At 38.5% G+C, this 19,923-nt stretch overlaps 1 protein-coding gene across 16 annotated transcripts in view; it reads right to left on the reverse strand.

Annotated features, from left to right (window-relative positions):
• Positions 1 to 19,923, reverse strand: part of BICD1 (BICD cargo adaptor 1) — a 203,825-nt gene that overhangs the window by 112,273 nt on the left and 71,629 nt on the right. For all 16 annotated transcript variants that reach the window (XM_065886693.1, XM_065886689.1, XM_065886691.1 and 13 more), the window contains exon 2: positions 4,934 to 5,146. In XM_065886693.1, the coding sequence (XP_065742765.1) occupies positions 4,934 to 5,146 (213 nt within the window). The remainder of the gene's footprint in view (positions 1 to 4,933; positions 5,147 to 19,923) is intronic.

Genomic DNA, 19,923 nt, shown 5'->3' on the forward strand with positions numbered 1-19,923 from the left:
GGTAGCTAACTCCTAAAGTATGTTATTTCTGTTCAGTTCAACTCAACAAACATTCTTTTTTTAATGTCTGCTTTTGACCAGGCACTGTGCTGAGTCCTGGGGATACCAAGATAAATGACAAACAAAAGACAGTCCCTTCCTTGGAAGGACTCATAGTTTACCATCTCCACAGTGATGGAAGTGTCTGGGTAAAGGCTACATGGCCATTCCAGGTTACTGGAGAAAGAATTATTGATCTGGGAGTAGGCTTTACCAAATAATCACTAGGTGCCTTCATGGACTAAAAGTTTATAGATGTGGCTATAATCGATTCCTGAAAATTGAGCTGGTGTATTATAAAGTTTGATTGTATATTCCAATGAGGGAAAAAAAATGGAGCTTCAAATGTGATAAAGATCATATGGATTAAGCAGCTTTTGAAATATAAAATGGCCATATCTTAATAAAATGTTACCAACTAGTTAGAAATTTAGATATTGTACTAAAGCTTCATGTATTGTGCCAGAAATTTCATTAACTTGAGGAAAGATTCAGAAGAGGGAGCCATGTGCTCTTGGTAGCTACAGTGACATGGCTGTACAGTGAAATTTCAGGATATCTTCTAGTATTTTAGACCTATAGGTTGAGATAAAAAAATGAAATTCAAACTTGTTTACTCAATATTTGCTTAGGCACTACAGTAATCGATCTGCTCTCATTTAGCTTTCACCAAATTGATGCTGGTCAAGGTCACCCAAGGATTCCCCCCTTCCCATCCTGTGCCTGTTACTAGACCTGTAGGATTAACACCTACTTGTTTAAGATTAACTCCGATTTGGTTCTTTGATTGGGTGACATTTTTTCTTTATACTCCCTGTACTTAAAAATCTTATTTAAAGCAGTTTACCATTAGGAACACATATACAATAAGGCTGATGAAAATGTTTAAAAATGAGAATTATATGAAAAATCTAAGTTAGGTTTTATAGTGACACATAGTGCTGGAGGTTTTTAACAACCAAAGCAATAATGAAAACATACTATAGGGCTTCCCTGGTGGCGCAGTGGTTGAGAGTCCGCCTGCCAATGCAGGGAACACGGGTTCGTGCCCCGGTCCGGGAAGATTCCACATGCCGCGGAGTGTCTGGGCCCGTGAGCCATGGCCGCTGAGCCTGCGCGTCCGGAGCCTGTGCTCCGCAACGGGAGTGGCCACAACAGTGAGAGGCCTGCGTACCACAAAAAAAAAAAACAAAAAAAAAAACCCCATACTATAATTCCTACCACCTGATTCATAGCTCAACGGAAAGAATTTTCAAGGCAATAGATTCAAAGGGTATTTACCTAATGTTTCTTTAACCTAAGAATATGGATCTACATAATAAATGATAATTTCAACAATAGCTCTATGGCAGATGCAGAAAGTTATTAATGATAACAGTTTGCATTTATTGTGTATTTACTATATACTAAACTAATCTTTGACAAATACCGTGAGTATAATTCTAAAACTTTTAGCAGTGCTGAGACTAGAATATTGATTTTCTAATTCAGAAATGTTTCCATTTTTTCCACTATACTGTCCTATACATACCATATATGGAAAAGAAGTTGGCTGTGGAATTAAATACACACACACACACGCGTGCGCAAATATGAGTGTAAAGCTTCCATAACACACACAGCACATATACACACACGGGCACCTTTGCCAGTACCAATGATCCTACTGAAATTAGAGATTAGTCCTTTTAGTAAATAAAAATAATTCCACTAATTAAATTATTAAATTCACACAGGGACTTCCCTGGCAGTCCAGTGGTTAAGACTCCGCACTTCCAATGCAGGGGGCACGGGTCGATTCCTGGACAGGGGAACTAAGATCCCATATGCCGTGGGGCGCGGCCAAAAAGAAAAAAAAAAATTCACACAGCATCTGTCAAGTTGATGATTTACTATGCTTTTTATTGGTTATCTTTGTCTATTTCTCATGGTCCATCAGGTCATGATTTTTCTGTTTCATCATCTCTCTTCCAGTCACTATGCACCAATCAATACCCAGAATACAAAATGACAAACAAAACTAAGCCTACAATAAAAACAAATCTGGGATTTGAATTTAATACCAGCCATCAAAAGTCTGTATCAACATACCAAGAAATAGAATTTATTCCTTTTCTCCTTTTACAAATGTCCTCAGCCCTACATGCTAATAATAATTTTATTAGCTACATTAAAACAATGTCTGCATGAAAAACAGCAGGGCTCTGGGATGTAATAATACCACTCACTAGCTTTCAGCCCATCAGAAAGAATACTAACAGATAAATTGTTGGCACACTTAGAAGACCAGGAAACTGACCACCTGTTTGTTTTTTTTTCTTTTGACAAATCCAAATGGCTAAACTGCCTTGAGCTGTTTTAGATTAAAAAAATACATAAATTTGGACGTAACAAGTTATTCTCTTAAGGCAAATCAACTACTGAAAACGCATAGAAATCAAAGGATTATAACCAAGTGATCATTCAGCAATTCCCCAAATTGTGAGCCTGATGATACCCCCATGCCCAGCTTTAAGCCAGGCAAAGAAGTTTAAATTAGTGGTTCTTAAAGTGTGGTCTCTACCTGCTGTGAACTTGTTAGAAATGCAAATTCTTGGGTTCCACCTAGTACGCTGAATCAGAATTTTAGGGGGTGGAGCCCAAGACTAGTGTTTTGATGAGTTCTCTAGGTGATTCTTGTGCTCACTAAAATTTGAGAACTGATCTGAATGAAGGGCTTCTCAGCATTTTGTTTCCTTTGCGGCCTCAGTTTATTCCTAACTTGCATCCTCATTCTTAATAATCAACTCCTGCCGCTTATCATAAATCTACTCATTGGAAACTGCACTCAAGCACAGCATATGTAAGTGAGGATGTTCCATCAATCTCCACTGTCTTGCCCCAAGAGGAAAACATCTGTGGTACCCTTTCCTCAACCTTTGCTGTTCTTTCCTCAGCTGCAACTGCCGCGCACAGTGGGGCTGTGTAGCTTTCAGAGGATCCATCAAGACTGCTTGACTCATTGATTGCACAAACCACCTGCATGTGGGTGCCCATGGCCCTCAGGTTGCCCATATCACAGCCTCTCTGCCAACTTGCCACGTGAACCTGCTGCCCATGGCTGCTGAGGTCTCTGCCTGTGGATGTTCTGGGCTTTGCTTAATCCAAGAAGGTGGCCTATGGCACTATATGACCTTGAGTCCACTTGGAGGAGGAGGTCTGGTACTCCAAAGGATAAGCAAGTGATGGTGAAGACCCAGCACATACAGATGCATCAAATGAAGAACTGGAGATGGGCTCTGTTTTTTAACAATCATTTGCAGTGGAGGGAAATGAGGCAGGGCATCCTGAAAACTCTCATGTTCTTTTTGGTACCCAACACTAAATTCCCCTTGGTTGGCTCTTTTCTTTGTCTCCAGAGTCATATTTCTATATCTGGGGCATGTGCAAAGACAATGAACTAACTAAAGCAGAAAACTTACTGTCAATATTCACTGAATTCATGGTAATATGGACACAGGCAAATGTAAATTATTGATTAAATTCCAGTAAATTTTGGACAACTTATATGTTATAATAATGAAATTTTATTTCTAATATGTCACTAATGTCAAGAGAAAGGTATCAGTGGATTACTTTGGTTATATTTCACAATATCAAACAATTTTTTCATCTGACCTTTTTCTATTATCAAAATGCTCAGTTAGGGACTTCCCTGGTGGCACAATGGTTAAGAGTCCATCTGCCAATGCAGGGGACATAGGTTCGATCTCTGGTCTGGGAAGATCCCACATGCCGCGGAGCAACTAAGCCCATGCGCCACAACTAATAAGCCTGCGCTCTAGAGCCCGCAAGCCACAACTACTGAGCCCATGAGCCACAATTACCGAAGCCCGCGTGCCTAGAGGCCATGCTCCGCAACAAGAGAAGCCACCGCAATGAGAAGCCCGCGCACCACAACGAAGAGTAGCCCCCGCTCGTTGCAACTAGAGAAAGCCCACGTGCAGCAACAAGACCCAACGCAGCCAAAAATAAATTTTTTAAAAACCGCTCAGTTAATGAGCCCACTTGGTAGTGGACCCGGTATTTGTTTGTCAACCTCCACTGCACTGGTGTAGGAATCAGAGGAAATCTGCACCTCTTCTATAGCTTTCTTAATAAAAAAATGGAGTGAATGACTTAATATGAAGTTTTCAAAAATGCTCTTAAAAGGGTTTGGTGGATGAAGCTGCTTTTGGCTATTTCTGTCCCCAACATTACCTCCTTCCTCCAGCACAGAATGACTCTGCCACTCTGAAACCATCTGGCATATGACGCTGCTACGTGAAAAGCTGAAGGGAAAGAGTGAGTCCAGGGAGGGCCCGGGGACTGAAGAAGGCTCCTAACCTGATTCATACCAGCTATAATTTGCTGCTTGTCTACAGCCAGAAGAAGAGTTTATGGTTCTGCATCACCAGACTCTAAGACCCCTCAGAACACTCCCCCAGGATCTCTCTCCCCAGTGAGGAGAGTCCTGTGCTAACACCACATTCATTTTGAATTAGTGCTGACACCGAGCATAACAGCCAACCGTTCCTCTCCACATTGTATTGAAACAGGTAAAGGGGAGGAAGTGACCTTAGGGTCACTGTATTTTTTAAACACCTCTGCAGAAATAGCAAGGCCAATTGCTAAGTACTCAATAAATAGACTTTAATTCTTAACGAACAATAAGAGAGAGAAAAGCTCATCTCAGAACAAGCTGTCATTTAACTAAAAAAGCAGAAAAATTGCTAGCATTGGCATCAAGTGCTTCTTGTTTAATACACCTCCTCTGATTAGAGAAAAAGTTTTATTCCTCTCTCCTAGGAAGAATTTCATCTTACTTCTCTCTCCCACAGCTCTCTCAAAGGGAATATGTTTGTTGTTTGTTTACCTCCTTCAGATCCTGCACGACGGCTGTGAGCCTCTCATTTTCTGCCTGCACGTTGGCCACCACAGCCCGGCTCTGTTTCAGTTCGTTCTGCATCTCCAAGATCTTCCCCAGATAGTAAGCTTCCTTTGACGCTGACTCCTGCAGAAGTGTTTCCTCCCGAGTCTCTCCATCCTCAGCAACCTTACGGTGGATGGAGAAGGACTGCCCAAATGCCTGCAGAGGATTTGGAAAGAAAAAGAGCACACAGTGAAATGCACCACTGCACTATTCAACAGACTTGGGAACATGATTTGTTTTACTTTGTGTAAAAGAAAAGGTATTCTGCAAGACTTCCAGGAGCAAAAAATACATAGTTCATCTAACAGGCTAGCAGCTCTCATGGACACTTGAAATAATTCAAATTCAATTAAGGAGAAAGAAAAATTTTAAGTATTTTGCTTATATATATATATATATAACAGGTTAAAACTTGAAAAACATTGCTGCTTGTTTTATGTTACCATTTTTTAGACAAATCTTTTTAAGGAATAGACAGTTTAGTGCTAATGAGACCTTCAAAATTCATATTCTCATTTTCATTCCAGAAAAAATTCCAAAAGAAATTTTCAAGAAAGAAAATAGTTTCATTAGCTTTCTAATACATTAGTGGTAAGAATATACCAATTATGAACAATGCCCTTAAGAGAGAAAAATCACCAAACAGCTTTCAAACTGCCTGGTACCACAGAAAGACATTCAAATGCAATCAATGTATAAGAAAACATTTCTGTGGAAAAAGAAATACGGAAAAATAAGCCAGAAAGTAATGAAATTGGTAAGCTACGGGGGGTGAGTGGGAATGGGGTAGAAAGAATGAGGGAATGAAACACTATACAAGGGATCACATTTCATAGGAGTCACACTTTTCTAAGAATGCCTTTTCATATCGCTCTGACTCTTAAAACTACAGTAAGGTTTCACATACCTCCCAAATAAATAATAATGAAAATCAGCCTCTGTGTGTCCAGGTACCCAAATGGAACACAAATAGTAACAAATGAACCCAGCTGTACTGCAAATGAAGAACAGGACCACACTGAAAGGTTGAGAAGAAAAGATCTAAACTGATTGGGGAAATCAGTATTTTTGCTATACACAGTAAAGCTAAAAACAAAAAGAACTGTACCCAAACACTATAGTATAGTTAGTAAATTTGTTTCTCACAGGGATTATGGAATCACAATTCTGAAACTTCTTTACATGTATACTAGGGCTGAGGAAATAAGTAAATATATTATGGATAATGAAAGACAGGTTTCTCCCTGTTGGAGAAAGGCATTACAAATAAGGAAAGGGAGAAGTCTAGAAGGAAACTAGTGGTACTGGGTTGTAATTAGAATTATCAGGATAGTCTTTAATAGGGAGATAGACAGGTCGATAGATGGAGAGAGAAAGGTGCTTGTGTGTATGTGTGTGTGTGTGTGTGTGTGTGTATACAGATTTCCTAGCTCTGTCAGCAAACCCTACAGCCAAATTTTCTAATACATTAGTGGTAAGAATATACCAATTATGAACAATGCCCTTAAGAGAGAAAAATCACCAAACAGCTTTCAAACTGCCTGGTACCACAGAAAGACATTCAAATGCAATCAATGTATAAGAAAACATTTCTGTGGAAAAAGAAATACGGAAAAATCAATCTCCAATTAAAAAGAACTAGGGCTCTTTGAAGAAATGATGGAGTCTCTCACTGGAGCAAAACGAACTTGGTGCATCATGTGGTACCAAAGAGTAAGTAACAAAATGCTTTATAAAAAATTATGTGGGGCTTCCCTGGTGGCGCAGTGGTTGAGAGTCCGCCTGCCGATGCAGGGGACACGGGTTCGTGCCCCGGTCCGGGAAGATCCACATGCCGAGGAGCGGCTAGGCCCCGTGAGCCATGAACACTGAGCCTGCGCGTCCGGAGCCTGTGCTCCGCAACGGGAGAGGCCACAACAGTGAGAGGCCCGCGTACCGCAAAAAAAAAAAAAAAAAAAAATGATGTGGATATGTCAAAGGACACAAGAGCCTACAAGAAGGGGCTCCCAAGGGCAAAATCTGGGATAACTTGGGGAAACAAAATAGTTATAGTAATGAATTATAATCCATAGAATAAAATAAATATTCATGAGCCCACATTGATATAATAACTGAATAAATAAGAGAAGGAATAGCTCTTCTTTACAGTAGGATTCAAATAATTTAATTCTAATAGAAATCAAATACATCAGCATTACTTGACATCAGCATATTACTTGGCAAACACCAAGTAATAATTGTTGCAGGCAAAGATTATCAGTGGGATATAAAATAATAGGCAAAAACTATGATGAGAAACAGGATATTTGCATAGTCTTAAAGCATGTCCTCCCAAGATATTTATTAATAATTCCAATGGGAAAAATAGTAACCGTGCAGTAGACTACCCTGGCAGACCTTAACTAAGTGACCAAAAGTTAGCTCAGCAGCAACAAGACATACTAACATCGTGTACCCTCTGATATAACACACTGAGGGGAGAACAGAGTCACTTCTGTGGTATTTCTGCCAAAAATGAGTAGGCCAATTCTTACTATAAGAAAACATCAAGCAAACCCAAACCGGAACATTCTACAAAATTATTGGCCAGGACTCTTCGAAAGTATTAAGGTCAGGAGAAATAGAGGAAGACTCCTCCAGACTAGATGAGACTAAGAAAATATGACAATTAAATGCAGAATAGGATCCTGGATTGGACCCTGACCTGAAAAAAAGACTTTAGGACAATTGGCAAAACTGAAATACATTCTTTTTTTTCTCTTTTTTTTTAAGCAGAGGTCTTCTTAGAAGCCTATATGATTTAAGTTTATTTTTTTATTTATTTATGGTTGTGTTGGGTCTTCGTTTCTGTGCGAGGGCTTTCTCTAGTTGTGGCAAGTGGGGGCCACTCTTCATCGTGGTGTGCGGGCCTCTCACTATCACGGCCTCTCTTGTTGCGGAGCACAGGCTCCGGACGTGCAGGCTCAGTAGTTGTGGCTCACAGGCCTAGTTGCTCCGTGGCATGTGGGATCTTCCCGGACCAGGGCTCGAACCCGTGTGCCCTGCACTGGCAGGCAGATTTCTCAACCACTGCACCACCAGGGAAGCCATCTTCTTTTTTTTTTTTTTTTTTTGATGTGGACCATTTTAAAAGTCTTTATTGAATTTGTTACAATATGGCTCCCTGCGTTGGAAGGCGAAGTCTTAACCACTGGACCCCCAGGGAAGTCCCAAAATACATTCTTTATATTGGATAATAATATTGTAGCAAAGTCAGTTTCTGGTTTCCATAACTGTACTATGGTTATGTAAGATGTTAACATCTGGGGAAGCTGTGTAAAGGGTACATGAAATTCAGTGTAGTATTTTTGCAACTTTTTCTATATCTAGAGTTATTTCAAAATAAAAAGTTAGGTAAATAAATGTAGTCTTTGCCCTCAAGGACTTGATAGATTTGATAAAATACTGGCACATACAGTTATAAAGAACATGTGTACTTGAACACCAAAGGGTCACTATTCAATTAGAAGTGCTATGGCTTTATGATGTGATATACATTTTAAAATTTTAAGTGTCATAAAATGATGCTTCTGGACTATGTACAGGTCATAAAGAAACAAGGCTGGAATTAACCTCTGAAACTCAGTTTCACACTTGTTACAAACTTGAAGGCAGAAAAGGTTTGTGTTAATCATTGAAAGGGACATCATAAAGTTAGGAGACGACAGCATGATTTAGTGATTTTAAAGACAATCTGGTATTCATCTCCAAATTATACTACAGAAACAGAAAATTAAAAACTTAATAACCTGCAAGCCTATGTCTCAATCAACTATCTTTCTTAGAATCTCTACATGGATCAAAATCAACAGATGATTCCTAAACATCAACTGAGAAAGAAATATTTCAGTATTGATGTTCATCTATTCAGAGCAGAATACTCTTGGTGTTTGGCTTGCTCAGTCTCAGGGCAGAAAGAAATTCTTATTTGAGTAGCCAAGCTTCTACATGTGATAATAAGCATACAGATTTATGAACAGATGAAAAATTGTCTTTGGAAGTGATGTTTACCTTGCTTTTCTATCAGTGATGATCAGATTCTGTGAGGTCAATTCTGAATTCATTACCCATTAAAAAATCTTTGGAGGGGAGACATCTGGCAGCACATCTCCCCACGGTGACCTGGTTACGTCTTCAGTAGACCCTCACACTGGCAAAGGAACCCTGACTATCATACTTAAGTATTGGTAAAATTTCAAATTAGCATGAACTGTGTGTCAAGCATGTCAACTTGCTTCTTTTTCACAACTACTTTCCCACATCTATGTAACAGAAAATTTTCACAGGGCCATTTTCTTAACTCTGCCTGAGTAAGATCAACAGACTTAGGCAACCTATGGTTCTCACATTATTCTCAGCACACAGGCAATGCTCTCTCAGTGGCTAAAACAACCCCTAATGTCTTAATAGCAAGTGAATTTATCTTTCCACCCTTGATGTAAAGTTTTAAGAATTGTACTCTGGATCCTGCACCAAAGGAAATAAAAAATTTCAGACATATACACAGAATAGATCTTCAAAGTAGAGTCAAGAATTGAAATTGAAAATATAAACATTTTGATGAATCCTTAATTCATATTTATTGTAGCTCAGAAAACTTAACTGAACATGGGGGTTTCCAAAGTTAGTCATCATTATTATTATTATTTTTGCAGTACACGGGCCTCTCACCATTGTGGCCTCTCCCGTTGCGGAGCACAGGCTCCAGACGCGCAGGCTCAGCGGTCATGGCTCACGGGCCCAGCCGCTCCGCGGCATGTGGGATCTTCCCGGACGGGGGCATGAACCCGTGTCCCCTGCATCGGCAGGCGGACTCAACCACTGTGCCACCAGGGAAGCCCCTAGTCATTATTTTTATGAGGAACATGGCCCTTCACTGGACCTGATTTGAAAGTATGCAAGGTTATCCAAGGACATTTACCATGGTGCTTTTTTTTTTTTTTACTTGAAATAGAAAAATAATACCAATCCAGCACAGGCTACAGATGCCCCATGATCTGCATTTGCAAATCCGCTGAGAACTAACACTACAGAAAATATCTGCATTTTAGAAAGGGAGGGTGAAGGAGAAAAAACTCCTTCTTTACCCAATTCCTAATTGTTGGTAACTGGAATTGGGCATGACAGCCAACTGACAACTATCATTTGGCTAATTGTTGACACTGATTTACTAGACCTGTCTGGCTCTGCCGGGTACCTCCCTCCTCCACCACCATTCCAAGTATCTCCTAACAAAGCTGGACTCAAGAGACGAGAAACAATCTTTTCCAAGGCTATTGAAGCTGCACACTTGGCAGAAATCACAAAACTAGCTTTGCTGTCTATTTATAGGCAAACCTAGGGCAGTCATGCTTCTAGTTATATTTTGTTCAGATAGCAAATTCCTTTTAGGCACTGCAATCATTTCATGAATAAGTTTTATTTGAAATTAATTGAGGTAAACTGACATTTCTATACAATTTTAGAATGTATTATGATTTCTATCATGTGTGTAGCTATAATTGCACAATTATCACCTTTAATATATTCCATCACAATGTATCACAGTTGCTTTCAGTCACATGCCAGTGTAAGTTCATTTAGCTATATAATAAGTACCTTGCTTTCTCATTCTACTCATAGGACTTCTTTTTTTTTTTTTTTTTTTTTTTTTTTTGCGGTACGCGGGCCTCTCACTGTTGTGGCCTCTCCCGCCGCGGAGCACAGGCTCCGGAAGCGCAGGCTCAGCGGCCATGGCTCACGGGCCCAGCCGCTCCGCGGCATGTGGGATCTTCCCAGACCGGGGCACGAACCCGTGTCCCCTGCATCGGCAGGCGGACTCTCAACCACTGCGCCACCAGGGAAGCCCCCCGCAGGACTTTTAATCCCAAGAAAATTGGTATTTTTTTAACCTTCATGTTCAGGAAAATATATTAACTGTTAAGTGGAATTTTCATGCTTATTATCCTTCACAATATGAAAGACAAAAGTTCGGCTAGTATATTTAATAATATCAAATTATCTTTAAAATAAGATCCTTGGTTACAGAATCTTCATTCTTTCATCTTAAAAATTGTGACAACAGTATACTAGGTCACTCGAGGACATTAGACAAAATATTCTTATTTGAAATACTAAAATTTATTCATTCGTTTGTTCATTCACTCAGTAAGTATTTTCAGAGAACTGTAACAGGCACTGCTTTAGACACTGAGGATTTAGCAATATTCTAGAAAAAAAAATCTCTGCCTTTGGGAGCATTCTAGTGGAACATAAATCAATAAGTATGTAGCATAATGTTGGAAAAGTTCTGAAAAGAAAATGAAATCCAGAGTAAGAGTATAAAACAGCACTGCCCAATAGAACTTTCTGCAATGATATATCTGTATTGTCCAGTATGGTAACCACTGTCCACGTGTGGCTAATGAGCTCTTGAAATGTGGCAATATGACCAAAGAATTAAATTTTTAATTTTATGTAATCTAATCAATGTTAATTGTCACATATCTAGTGGCCTCCATGTTGGACAGCACGGGGATAGTCAGGCAGGTGTGGACTGAGGGAGCCTCATTTAGAGAGGACGATCAGAGAAGGGGGTGACCTTTGAGTAGAGACCCGAACAAAGGAGGGGGTGAGCCAGAACCTGGCCTTTCCCCAGAGGAGCAAAGCTAAACTGAAGTGTTGCTAAGCAAGAATTACAGCATAGCCACAGCGTGTCTTTAAAGACTTATCTGAGGCAGTTCCTTAAAGTCTCCACTACAGCACTAAGAGCTGAGTGCTCCAGGGAATATTTAGACATAATTTAACTTGGAGGAAGGAAAGGGTTGTCAAATGGCCTATCACTAAAACCTATCCTCCCCAAGGAACTACTTTATCTTCTTTGAACATATAATAAAAATCATTTGACCAACTGTATTTCTCTGTTGCCTCAGCTGCCAGGAAATTCAGTGTTAAATGCTCTGTAGCAATGAACTAAAATACCTTAAGTTTCTGGTATAACTATCTCCTGTTTTCTCTACACTCTTGAGGTGTATTTACCCCCACTGTATTGGTTTCTTTTGTTTTAATCTGCTTCAAATACTTTTGGAGTAGAAAGGATATAAGTTATAATCCCATCAATGGTTTAAATGATGTTTAATTACCATTTGTTTTAAATTAAGTCTTAAGGAAAGTCCAAGTTAAAGAATGAAGTTTGAGAGTTTAAGAGGACTAAAAGCTCTACTAAGGATTCATTCTTATTCTGAGGAAAACAATGAGCCCAAAGGACCTCATAAAGCACATACACAAAAAATAGGAATAAACTAGCTAAACTTGTTTGAACTGGCTAAGAAACATTTCCCAAACCACTATATTCCAGCAGCAAAGTGTCTTAGAGGGTACGGTCCAATTAGAAAAGAAGGGATCATTGTAAGTGAGACAATCCAAAAGTAACCAGCTGGGAGAAATCCGTTTCCATGACTCACATGGCTCAAACCTTTTCCCTGACAGAATGAAGCCTGATCCTTGAAAGGCACAGGTACTCATAAGAGGCAAAAGAGGTTAAAGACATTGGCTCCTGAGCTGGACCAACTCTGCCACTTACTCATTGTATGACAATGAAGAAGTTACTTAACATTCTGTGCCTCAGTGTTCTCATCTGTAAAATGGGGATAATAATTTCTATCTGATAGTGTTGTGAGGATTAGAGAAAATCTGTGTATCACTTGGAGCAGTTCTTGGTACAAATACAGTAAATTCACTGTAAGTATTGGCTATTAATTGTAGGAAAAAGATGAGCTTTGGAATCAAATGTATTTGGGTTTAAATCTGCCTCCTCTGCAATCTTTGGCAAGGTTTTGAATTTCTATGTCTCAGTTACCAAATGTGGAAAATGCATAATAATGTCTACCTTAAAAAAGTAAAAACAGACTAGGTCTAAAAGGTAAGGATATCAGATAAGAGGTATAAATAAAATCCACAGTAAATGCTTATTAATATCGGTCCCCACCCTCTCTCCCCACCCAACACTGACAGGCTGCTGCGTCCCTGTGTGAAGGTTCTCCCAGGCCTGTGCATGACTCAGCAGGCCGTTCACCTCTCCATGGAGAGCAGCTCCCCACACATTTCTGAAATACTGAACCTCTTACCAGAAAGGGAACTCTTATGTATCATTTTTCTTATTAAGCCATTAAAAATGTAAAAAGACAAAACACAGAAATTTCTCAAGGCATAGGCCCTAAGGTTGATTTTATCAAAGAATTCCATTTTATCTTCTCTTGGTGAGAATTTTCAACTCTTTCTTACTTAACTTCCCCCATTTTTTTTCTGGCTTTTTTAACCTAACTCCTACCCAGTTAATTCCATCCATCTGGGAAACATAGGTTATTTCATTACCAATTTTTGATTCTGATTTTTCATTCTGTAAACCATTTTTCATTTATCACAAAAATTAAAAACATGCATTTTTAGCTTGATGTGACTGACCACAGGTTTTTTTAAACATCTACCACATATCCTTAACTGATTTAATCATCATATTACAGGGCTGCAAGGCATCATTCTAATAAATAACATACCATATTTTCTATACTTCTTAACTAAATATTCTATGATAGTTTGGTTTAATGCCCCTGATTTTTCCAAATGTAATACCTAATAGCCTATCATTCAAATATATATTTACTTAAAGCCTGGATTTTTTTCTGTCCTTGATGATTCATAATTGGTACCTTCTGTCTTGCTTAACAAACTCCTTTTTCAACTGTTCAGAGATTTTTCTAAATTTTGTTGTTATATATTGAATATACACAAGAGAAAATTTATAACAAAATATAAGCACAAAAAGTAACATCAAAATGAATTTCTGTAGTTTAAGAAATAGACCATGACCCATTAGCCTCAAAAGCTTCTGTCTACCCATCCTATCTCCCTCGCTGCACCCCAACCTCCCCAAGTAAGCGCTATCCTAAATTTTGTATTTACCATTTTCCTGCTTTTCTTTATAGTTTACCATATATGTATGAACTTGTAAATAACATATTATTTAATATGGTTTGTTTTTAAAATTTGTATAATGGAATCATTCCATAGGCATTCTTTTGCAATTTGCTTTTTAAACTCAACTTTAAATTTCTACAATTTATCCATTTTGATTAGTGTAGCTATCGTTCATCTATTTTCATTGTTATAAAGTAGTCTTCTGAATAAATATATACCCCATTTTAATAATCCATTCTCCTAACAATGGATGATCGGATCCACTGCATCCAGTTTTTTGCACATCTCCCTGGCTAGTACTTCTCAAAATACATTTTGTGAAGAAACAGTTTTATGTCCAATCCTTGGTGGACTAACACTTTTGCAAAATACAATAAAAATGGGTTACTGTAAGCATACGTCTACAACATGACCCAGCCATTTCATTCCATATAGATTTGTACACAAATGTTCACAGCTTTATTTGTAATAGTCAAAACTGAAAACAACTGAAATGTCCATCAACAGGTGAATAGATTTTTAAAAAATGTGGTATATTCATACAATGGAATACTACTCAGAAATAAAAAGGAATCTACTACTGATACATGCAACATGGTTGAATCATAAAATAATTATGCTGAGCAAAGTAAGCCAGACAAGAGTACATACTGTAAGATTCCATTTATGTGAAATTCTAGACAATAAAACTTATCTACAGTGACAGAAAGCAGATGAGTGGTTACCCAGGAGAGGGTGTGTGTGTGTGTGTGTGTGTGTGTCTGTGTCTGTGGGGAGCTTAAGAAGTATGGAGGCGAAAAAGGAAGGATTATGATGGGGCACGAAAACATTTTAGGCACTGATGGATAAGTTCATTATTTTGGTCATGATAATAATTTCACAAATTATACTTATGTCAAAATTCATCAAATTGTACACTTTAAATATGTGCAGTTTGTTGTATGTCAATTATATTTTAATAAAACCGTGTAAATAGTAAATTACTAGAAAAATATTAGAAGAAAAGCACAAAATATAAGCCCCAATGATTTTTAAAGACTTTTTTTAGAGCAGTTTTAGGTACACAGAAAATTGAGAGGAAAGTACAGAGATTTCCCATATACTCCCTGCCCACACACATGCATAGCCTCCCCCAACAGAGAGGTACTTTTGCTACAATTGATGAACCTACATTGATACATCATAATCACTCAAACTCCAGTTTACATTAGGGTTCACTCTTGGTGTGGTACATTCTGTGGATTTGGACATAGCCATAATGACATGTATCTACCATTATAGTATCATTTGGAGTAGTTTCACGGCCCTAAAAACTCTCTGTGCTCTACCTATTCATTCCCACCCTCCAATCCCCCTGCCAACTACTGACTTTTTCACGGTCTCCAGAACTTTGCCTCTTCCAAAATGTCATATAGTTGGAATCATACAGTATGGAGCCTTCTCAGATTGGCTTCTTTCATTTAGTAATGTGCATTTAAGGTTCCTCCATGTCTTTTCTTGGCTTGATCTCTCACTAACTTTTTAGCACTGAATAATATTCCATTGTCTGGATGTACCACAGTTTAGTTGTCCATTCACCTTATTGAAGGACATCCTTGGTTGCTTCCAAGTTTTAGCAGTTATGAACAAAGCTGCTATAAATATCCGTATGCAGGTTTTTGTGTGGATATAAGTTTTCAACTCCTTTGGGTAAACGCCAAGGATCATGATTAATGGATCATATGGTAAGAGTATGTTTAGTTTTGTAAGACACCACCAAACTGTCTTCCAAAATAGCTTTAGCATTTTGCATTCCCACCAGCAATGAATGAGAGTTCATGTTGCTCCATATCCTTACCAGAATCCAATTATCCAATTTTTTATTATTAGATTTAACAGACAGAAAATTATATTTCAATAAATTTAACCAGAACAAACATAACATAGGGGTAAAAAAGGATTACAAAAACTGTACCATTATTCACTGAACATGTGATTAATATAAACTACATCCTGACGGAGACCTGTAGGAAATAATGTGCAAACCAGCGCTGGTCCCCAGATACACTTTGAATAGCACTAACCTCAGTCACATGTGTAAGAGTTTCCCTAGCAGTGCTTCTCAGCTCTAGGGGCCATTAGAATCACCTGGGAAGTTTTTAAAAACAAAGACACACAGACTCCAACTCCAAATATTCTGAGTTAACTAATTTGGGACAGAGATTCTCAAACATTCTTGGTTCAAGATCCACTTGATGTCTCTTAAACTTTTTTAATGGCACTCCTAGGACAAAAGAAATACCAAACAATTCCATTTTCTAAATAGTTAGTTCCAAACTATTTACTAAGTCTTTATGTCCAAATGATGTACTAGCTGTCTGAAAAACTAATGTGCAAAAATTGGAAGAAAAAATATTTTAATTTCATTCTTAAATAACCACAATTACTTACGAATGGGATAGGTGCACCTGTTAGGCTCTGTACAACTTATCAAACCCTGCCATTTTCATTTCCTGTTCCACATTGATTTTCCTATGGTTTCCTATCTGCTTTTTATTAGAGCAACCACTGAAAAATCTAGCTTTGCAAAATATTGCATAATAGAAAAGAATGGAGCAAGTCTAACAAGGAAACTGTGAACTGAACTATCTTGAGTTAGTAGTTCACACAGTTTCCAGCAGATGCCAAGTATCACAGTGTTCCCTCGAATATGCAAAATACCCCACGGTCCTCTGTGGGTTTGTGGTGGTGCCCCTGAGCACCTACGCATACAACTTGGTAACCACACGTCTGGGATAAGGCCTATTTTTGACATGCTCATTTTTAGATTCTAACATAAGGAAGGGTTGAGAACCACTGCCCTAAGGTGTGGGCCAGGAGCTGAATGACTAGGCTATAGATCACACACAGCTTCAACACTTCCTGACAAGACTGCAGGGTTCTCCAAAGTGGCTGCCCTGATTCACACTGCCACCAACAGTGTCTAAGAGTTCCTGTTGTTCCATATTCTTACTTGACTTTTTTTTTGACTTTAAAGTTTTTCCCACTCTGGGGAGTGGGAAATAGCATCCTCTGGTGGTTTTAATTTGCATTTTCCTGATTATTAATGAAGTTAAGCATTTTCATATTTTTATTGACCATTCACATTTCTATTTCTGTGTAATTTCTATTAAAGGCTTTTTTCATTTTTCTACAGAGTGCTTTTTACCCCCTTTAATAATTTGTCAGCTATATGCATGGCAAATATCTCCCCCTAGTATTTATGTCCTGATTTTTCACTCATTTTACAGTATCTTTTGATGAAGTGGGGTCTCACTGTCTGAAGGATGGTTTCCTGTTTCCTCATTATTTGTCAGTTATATGTATGTCAAATACTTTCTCCCAGTTCATGGCTTCTGCCTCTCCCAACTCTTTTAGTGGTGTCTTTTGATGAAGTAATGTCCTTGATTTTAAGGTAGTCCAATGACCAATCTCTTGCTTTCTGGCTAGCACTTTTTGTGTCTCATGTAATACCCTTCTCTCCTCTAAAGTTGTAAAACTATTCTATATTTTCTCCCATAAGTTTAAATGTTTTGCCTTTCATGTTTGTCTCTTAATCCACCTGAAATTGATTTCTGTGTATGAAATGAAGTCCAGATCTACTTTATTTTCCATATGAATAATCAATTTCCCTGGCACCATTTAATGAACTGCCCGCCCCTCCTTTACATTGATGTCGAGCACCAAGTTAGCCGTAAATCATACTGACATAACTGTGCCTGTTTCTAGGCTATCCCATAATGCTCCATTGATATTCATAAGGTACTGAGGTGAGGAACAGTCCCCTGAGAAAGAAGGGGTACCTTGCATCAACTAAACCTTATTCATTAAGTTACTTAAACCTTGAAATAACTGCATCAAACTGGATGCTGCTTCTAAAGTACACTAACAGCAATCTATTAAATGAAAACACCACACTTCCTAGAAAAGGAGCAAATCCATACTGATTTTTTTTTTCCATACTGATTTTGAAATTTAGTCAGTGAATACATAAAATTTAGGGTTTTTTCCTTTTTGTAAGTAATATATGTGATTTTTAAAGAAAATATAGTTAATACCAAAAAGCAGAAAAAGAAAAAAAATTACCCACTGCACCCCACCTCCACAATGTAGGCAAGTTCAGGATGTCCAAATCTTTGCCCACCATTGCCTACCAGGCCCTTGAGGTCTTGAACACTTGTTCTGACTCATCAGGGTTTGGGCCTCAAGCTAGGATCTGGTCTTCTACCCTCATGAATTTGGCTCAACCAAAAGGAATGCATTTGCCCAGGCTGGCAGCCACCCATGTTCCCTCTCCCTTGGCCCTCCTGGTGTTTCGAGTTTTTCTTTTTTTGCCAGAGTGAGACATACCCTAAGAAATCTTGGGATCAAAAGTGTGGGACAGGGCTTCCCTGGTGGCACAGTGGTTAAGAATCTGCCTGCCAATGCAGGGGACACGGGTTCGAGCCCTGGTCCAGGAAGATACCACATGCCGTAGAGCAACTAAGCCTGTGCGCCACATCTACTGAGCCTGTGCTCTAGAGCCCGTGAGCCACAACTACTGAGCCTGTGTGCCACAACTACTGAAGCCCGTGCGCCTAAAGCCCGTACTCTGCAATAAGAGAAGCCACCGCAATGAGAAGCCCACACACTGCAACAAAGAGTAGCCCACACTCGCCACAACTAGAGAAAGCCCGCGCACAGCAACGAAGACTCAACGCAGCCAAAAATAAATAAATAAATAAATATATTTTTTTAAAAAAGTGTGGGACAGCCACTGTCCCCCAGCTGTTGTTTTTGGTCAATCTTATTTCTGATTGTTCATCTTAGCCTCCTTTGGATAGGTTAGAAGCTAGTCTCTTACTACAACAGCCACCAAGCAAACTACAGAGACATTAAAATCAGCAAAAGGAAAAATATATGTGCTCAGCAAGCGATCTCAAAAGAGACTGTCAAGCAGAACATGTCTGTCCAGAAGCAAAACTCAAATGCACACATTTTATGAGTATAATAACCACAAAGAGATTCTTCAACGTATCTTATAGATTCTGGGTTTTTTTTGATTCTGGTGTTTGAACAAAACATGTATAAAATATAGGTAAATTGTTTTTCTGCATCTTGTCCAATGACTGTTTTTGCATTAAAATGTAGATAAAAGGCAATTACTTCTAAGTCATCATAAATTATATTCTGGGTTCACAAGTATAACAACAATAAATTTCACATTCCTTTTCCCAATTAAAAATCAAACCTATCTCCAGTGAAAAAAAATTTCTTTTCTAACTTTCCCTCCCTTCCTTTCTTCCTTTCCACCAGCTTTCCTTCCAACAAACATTCATTGAGTGTCTATGCATTTAGGTACCAAATCTCTGGAATGTCAAGACCTCATTATACTGTATGAAGAAATCTGGTGGTTTTATTTTTATGCAAGTCTATCCCTTTAAAAGATGACTTCTGAAGGCATTCATACAATTCATCTCAAAAAAATGAACTGAAATCAGCTCAGGCAGTGACCTCACTACAATCCCCCTAGATAAGAGGGATCCCCAGGAAATTATTCCAGTTCAGGGCTCAGAAAAGGAAAGCCTTGTTTCAGAAGAAAGAACTGTAGAAAGAAGCTTTTCATTCAGGGAAAGGGTTATTTCACACTATTCCAGGAGAATAAGTACAGTAGGCTTTTTGAAACCTAAAGAATGTAATGTGGGAACATTTCTGATCTTGCAAAAAGCAGTATTGACCTGGAGTTATCAATATGACCTGGATTTTCTTAAAACTTAGTTGTGACTAGGATGGAAGAGAAAAGATCAAGTGACTTTTATTTCTAATCAAGTAAGAAAAGAAAAACGTTTCTTGGACATGTTTCCTTTGCTCTGTACGTGGACACAGTTCTTATTGGTTACCAAAGTGAATGAAACATATGTTTTGAATGTGTCTTCTCCCCA

This window comes from Phocoena phocoena, chromosome 11 (genome assembly GCF_963924675.1).
Source record: "Phocoena phocoena chromosome 11, mPhoPho1.1, whole genome shotgun sequence".
Lineage (NCBI taxonomy): Eukaryota > Metazoa > Chordata > Mammalia > Artiodactyla > Phocoenidae > Phocoena > Phocoena phocoena.